At 35.3% G+C, this 6,280-nt stretch overlaps 1 protein-coding gene across 1 annotated transcript; it reads left to right on the forward strand.

Moving 5' to 3' along the window:
* The first annotated feature begins 193 nt into the window (after positions 1-193).
* On the forward strand, positions 194-1,318 carry LOC129807158 (dnaJ homolog subfamily C member 25 homolog). Its single transcript, XM_055856246.1, has one exon. It carries the CDS (start codon positions 194-196, stop codon positions 1,199-1,201), a length of 1,008 nt encoding a protein of 335 aa, XP_055712221.1. The 3' UTR covers positions 1,202-1,318.
* The last annotated feature ends 4,962 nt before the right edge of the window (positions 1,319-6,280 follow it).

Raw genomic sequence — 6,280 nt, forward strand, 5'->3', positions numbered from 1 at the left:
CCCACTCCATAACCAAAAACTGTCAACAAATCAGCTGACGAGGATAAGTTTTTCTGGCGATACGCGCCGGAATGACCCACAAAAAGTGGCAATTTTTAATTGAAATACCGTGAATTCCGCCGTGGAGTAGAAGTTGTTGGACGTGGCAAATTAGTGGGTGGCTTTATAGGTAGTGAATTGGACTGGAGAGAAGATGACACTGTGGCGATGGATACTACCTTTTTGTATGATCCTCGTGGTCGTGGAATCACGTCTACTGGAGGGATTGTACTGTGGCAGGGAAAATTGCTATGATGTCCTGAATCTCACGAGAGATGCCACAAAACAGGAGATATCCAGGAACTACCGAAGACTGGCAAAAGACAATCATCCGGACTTGCATCGGACAGAGAAGGCAAAAGAAGAAGCAACGGAGAAATTCAAAGCAATTGCCACAGCTTATGAAATTCTCAGGGATGAAGGATCCAGGGCAGATTATGACTATATGCTGGACAATCCTCAGGAATACTATGCTCACTACTATCGCTACTATCGTCGTAGAGTAGCCCCGAAAGTGGATGTGAGACTAGTTGTCTTCGTCACCATTACAGTGATTTCCCTGATTCAGTATTTCAGCTGGGTCCAGCGCTATGAATCTGCCATCAAGTACTTCATGACTGTGCCAAAGTATCGCAATAGAGCTCTGGAGATTGCTCAACAGCAGGAAAGTAGTCGATCAAATGTAAAGAAGACTGGAAAGCAGCGATTGTCCAAGACAGAACAAAAGGAAGAAACAGATAAGTTGATCCGGAAGATAATTGAGGAGAATATGGACATTCAGGGTGCCTATGCTAAACCCAGTGTCTGGGATGTTCTCTGGATTCAACTAATTATTTCTCCATACACCATAACCAAGTGGCTAGCTTGGAATATCCGCTGGTTCTGGAAGTTCATTCTGCTGCGTCAGCCATATGGGGATGAGGAGAAATACTTCATCATTCGAAAATACATGAAGATTGGACAGCACAAATTCAATGCCATTGACGAGGAAACCAAAAAAGAATACCTCGATTTGGAATTGTGGAAGAAGGAAAATTTCAACCAATGGAAGATTGAGCAGGAAGAAGCAATGAAGAAGGAATTGGCACAGAAGCCCTCCTACAGATCCATCCGGCGTTACATGAAGTCACACGGGCCCGGAAGAATAACATTCGAAGACTAGTTTTTTTTTTAAATCTCCGCCCCATTTTTTATATTTTGCACCTGTTTCCTTTATTTATAAATGAACTCATGGGTACTTTTGCTGATGATAATAAATTGTTTATCGTTCGGAAAACGAGTTTTCTGCTTTTTTTTTAATTTCCATGATCTTCATTTCGGGGATCAGGACAACCGTTATTAAAATAATTTTTAAATTTTAAGAGTGGTGAATTTCTTTATAGGGTTTTTGAGGGGAAATTGGACACCCGGCCGGCTATTCGTACTGACTTCACAGATCGTACTGAGTATATACAGTGTATTTATGTGAGAAAAGTACTACTAATTTCCACACTTACTATACTATGTATTTACGTGAAAGATATATAATAAATTTAAAGGGACAGATAATCCTAACCGGCTTATGTAGGTGAGATTCTTAACGTGAGCTAACTCGGAGTGCATGCAAATTCGATTTAGAGCTGAAGTTGGGAGACGCCATTCAGTTATCTTGAATAAAATACGTGAAATTATACAAATTTTGTATTTAAACCAAAATATCAAGGATTTGGATGAACTGGCACAAAAGTAATATATGGGTGAAATGTAGACCAGAATGTTCTCTATAATTTTGCCGTAGAACTTGAACTCATCGATTACTCAGAAGCCAAGATAATCGAGGTTTTTTGTTTCTTAACTCGTTTTTTCATCCAGAGTGCCCCAAGTAGTCATTTGTTGAACTTCAACTATTTCAAAGAATTGTTGTATTTTGTGGGACTTTCCATTTAAAACCCTATTTTAAGTGTCTTGGTGGAGTAGAGGCAGTCAAATTGGCATCTGAGTGATTTCAAAGCGTTTTTATGGGAAAAATCATTTTTTTTACACTTAAACGGCAAAATCGGAGTGATAGCGTAGTCTGAGCGGAAAATGATGTATGGACGAAATGTAGAGACAAATGTGTTCTACAATTGTGTCGAAGTAATCATCAAAATCGGTTTAGCGACAGTCGAGATAATTGAGGTTATGTGATATTGAAATTGGTTTTTCGACTGTGGCGCCCCTGGTGTTGGTCCCACGAAGTTCAAGTGTTCTAGAAAGTTGTAGCATTTGGTAAGATCTTTCGTTTAAGCCCTTACTCATCAAAATCGGTCACATAGAACCGGAGATATGATTTTTTGAATTTTGTGAACTTTGACCCCTCATATCTCCGGTTCTGTTTTAACCACAGCGCGCATACGCACCATTTTGGAAACGTCCTAGACTGGACTACAACATACTAAAATTTCATTAACTTGCACAATGCCGTTTTTGAGAAAAGTGACTTTGAATTTCGATGAATTTTGACGCTATCACAGCGCCACCTGTGGTGACTTTTTGAACTTCCATCTGAAAGTGCTCATCGAGACGAAACCAAAAAGGTAAAATTTAGGTCGCTATGTTAATTAGAACCGGAGATAGAGGCCGGTCAATGTTCGAACTTTGACCCCTTATAGCTCGGGTCAGGGGTTATGGATCGACTTAAGGTTTTTTTTTGTTTGATAGGTATAATCAACGGCTACAACATACTAAATTTTCAGCCCGATGCACAATGGAATTTTTGAGTTATTTAACTTTTAAGATTTAAAAATTTTCTTTTTAAAAAAAGCGCCCCTAGCGGTGGTTTTATGAACTTGTGATGTTAGAAGGGGAAGTGGCATTTCACGAGAGCTTTCCAAAAAGCCCTCACTTTTTAAATTCTGACAATTAGAACCGGAGTTATGGCCATTTTAAGAAATTTTTTTTGGACCCTTATAGCTCGGGTCAGGGGGGTCGGGGGACCTTAAGTTTGGTATTGATGGAAAGCTCTAAGGCCCAGCTATAACATACTAAAATTTGAGTCCGCTGAATGCCATAGGGGCGGAGCTATTGAGAAAACAAAAAAAGGGGGGTCTTCAAAATGTCGGAAGGAGGGGTGGGGGGTGGGGGGTCTATGCACCAAGTTGCAATTTTCACCCGATATATAACCTTTGCCGAAAACCGCAAGTCGATATCTTTTTTAGTTTAGGAGCTATTAAGCTCCAAAGAGCGGCCGGCCGGCCGGCCGGCCGGGAACGTAACTTAGCCACATATATATTCGGAATCAGGAAGTGGCGAAACACATTTTGGCCAAATTTGAGGTCGATCGGACGACATGAAATTTTGTTAGGATTATAGTAGGTGAGATTTTGTTAAGAATCTCACCTAATATATTGCACATTGAATATTACAACGGCGGATCTTGGTTTTAGTCAATTTTGAGATATTGCTGTTTTCTGATAGAAAATTTATTAAATATTCATTATATATAATAATCTCAACAACTTTGTTAGAAATATTTTTGTTAAAAACGGTAATCATTTTTTGACATTTCGAGGAATAAACAGTGACAACATAACCTAGTCCGCTCGTGCAGTACAGTGGATTGTTTTGTAGAGAGAAATTGCAAGATGGAAAAGGTTTACAATAGACCACTGCTTCTATAAGACACAAAGAAACGTGATCTTATTTCTTTGTGTGAGGGAAATCTTATCCCAAAAAAGCACCACACATTTTATCAAAATCTTGACTAAATTGTAACTCGAATCTTGACTTTTTTATATAAATAATGTCAATTGTGTAAAGAGTACAAAGAGATCTGAAGAAATGAAATGGATTCATGGACAAATAAAATGAAATATAAATAAAATACACAACTTTTCATTATTTATTTTTATTTTCAATGGGTCTATGATTTTTAAAATTAATTTATGGTCGAACAACAAAAGAAATTTTGTTGAAATACAATAAAAAATAGTTCTATTAAAATTTAAATGACTAAACAAGAGGCGTATCTTAAAATCCTTGTCAGGATTTTTAGTATTCAGTGACGTATAATTTTGGCAATTTTGCGGCATAAGTGTAAAAGTGACGGATCATTTTTTAATTTTTTATATAACTATATTTTTGGGTAATAAAAGTCCAACATTTTGAGTTCCACATATGTGCTCTATCCAGTGGAATCATATACAAACAATCTTTAAAATTTGTAAATGAAAATAAGAAAATATTATGAAATTTAGTTTTTGAAGCCGTCTCCTGAAAAATGCTGAAATTTGACATCCGCCATTGTAATATTCAATGTGCGATATATACTCAAATAATACGTTGTATCTATGCGCAAAAATACTATGTTGAAGGAATACTCTGTATATATCGAGTATAAACTTGGTATTTCTGGTTTAACGTCTCCGACCACAGTACAGTACAGGTGCTTTGAAGCATTGTCTCATTGTCTCTCTATTGAACCAGGAGACTTCACGGGAATTTTTGAGCATCTATTTGAAAAAATACATTTCCTGCAACAATGCATGTTTCAGTACTTTTCGCCACCTTGTAAACACTTTTTCGCCACTTCTTTTTAATTGATTTTTAAGAAACAGCGGTTTTCAAAAACCTCAAGAAATACACGGCACAGTACTTTTCTTATTTAACACCGATATTAGACAATTATTAGAGTATTTCGAATGATTTTTTACACATTTTTTATTTTCGACAAAAATAAATTAAAAATTACGCCTGTTTCAAATAAATTCCGCGAGGTGCGACACTTGTAAAATGCTTGGAAAAATGATAGGCGAAATGTACTTACACAACTGAAAAAAGTAAGTCCTATTTCGCCACATCCGTATTTCTTTATTTTTTTGGAAAACATTATTAAAAATAGAACAAAGCTTAGTTAATAACAGATTGACTTTCAGTGAAAAAAATATCAAATATTGTACTGCAAAAACATAAAATAATGCGAGACAATTTCTCTGAGCGTTGAAAAGTTTATTAAGAACTCCATATTTTTTTGGTGACTGTTCACCTTCTCGAGAATTTCTTTACTTAACTTGCAAATAATCTAGTCGATGGAGCATCTGATATGGTTTTCTTATTCGTTAGACTAGAGGTCACGAAATAACACTCATTTTGTAGTTCCATAAACTCAATTATTCTCATAAAATGTGATTTTAATTTAAGTGGCGAAAAAGTGCTTAGTAGCCAAAAAATACTGACTCTACCCTAGCACAGTTTTATAGGAAATTTACCGCTCTACAACTCTGTGAAAGTCATTTTCTTCTATTTTGTAAGAAAATATATTTATCGAGCTGTTTTCTAAAAGGTAATTTTGTGATAATTCTCAAAAATGCTGGGGCAAATAGTATCAGGCATAAGATACTATCACATTTTGATTCGCTTTATTACGTGATTCCGTAAATTTAACTAAAATACCGAGATTACATATTTTCATAGGAAATTTATTCTTCTATACCTTTGTAAAACACCATTTTCTCTATCTGAGCGAGAAAAGCGCATTTTAAGCTATTTTACAAAAAACACACAAAAGACTGCAAATCGTTTGACCAATGCAAACAACAAGCGGCGACACATAGCATTGACGTTTCTTTCTTTTCACTGTGGAACATCAGAAATTGTTTCGGTTTTTGTTACTTTTTGCTCCATAGCTTTTGTTACTTTTTACCCCAAGTGGTCGTTTTTAATAAAAAGATTTCTGAAGAACAGAATCTTTGTAAAATTCTAAAATAGATAGCGGATTCGTATTCAAAGAATATCCAGATAATTTGGGAAATATTCACGAGTGCAACAATTTTGGAAAATTAGTAGGTAATAATTGTTATCTTCTGCAAGGAAAATATTTCAAAAATAGGGCTAAAAATTTCGATATTTTTTTTTATTTTCTAAATTCCTTGTTCAAATTCTAACGAGCTCACGGCATTGACGAAGACCTATGGAAAAAAAATTTAAGTCGCTATAATAATATATTCCTAGCCACATTGTATTTTCAGAAAAGTTCAGAAAATAAATATTTATAGAAAATAAAAAAAATATTGTTCTTACTTAGTATAAATAACCGAAAAATATTACGTACCGACTCAGTATCAATACACGAAAACTACTTAGTTTAAATAAAGAGAAATACATGGAAAATTTATTGAAAATTAATGAGGAAAATAAAGTAAATACAAAGTAAATGTACTCAGTACTCAGTATAAATGTCGACTCACGCACAATAATGATGAATATTTGGGACATTTCATACAAA

Source organism: Phlebotomus papatasi, chromosome 3, assembly GCF_024763615.1.
Source record: "Phlebotomus papatasi isolate M1 chromosome 3, Ppap_2.1, whole genome shotgun sequence".
Classification (NCBI taxonomy): Eukaryota; Metazoa; Arthropoda; class Insecta; order Diptera; family Psychodidae; genus Phlebotomus; species Phlebotomus papatasi.

Excerpts from the sequence above, each read along its gene's own strand:
- LOC129807158 (XM_055856246.1), top strand. The coding sequence starts at position 194 with ATGACACTGTGGCGATGGATACTACCTTTTTGTATGATCCTCGTGGTC.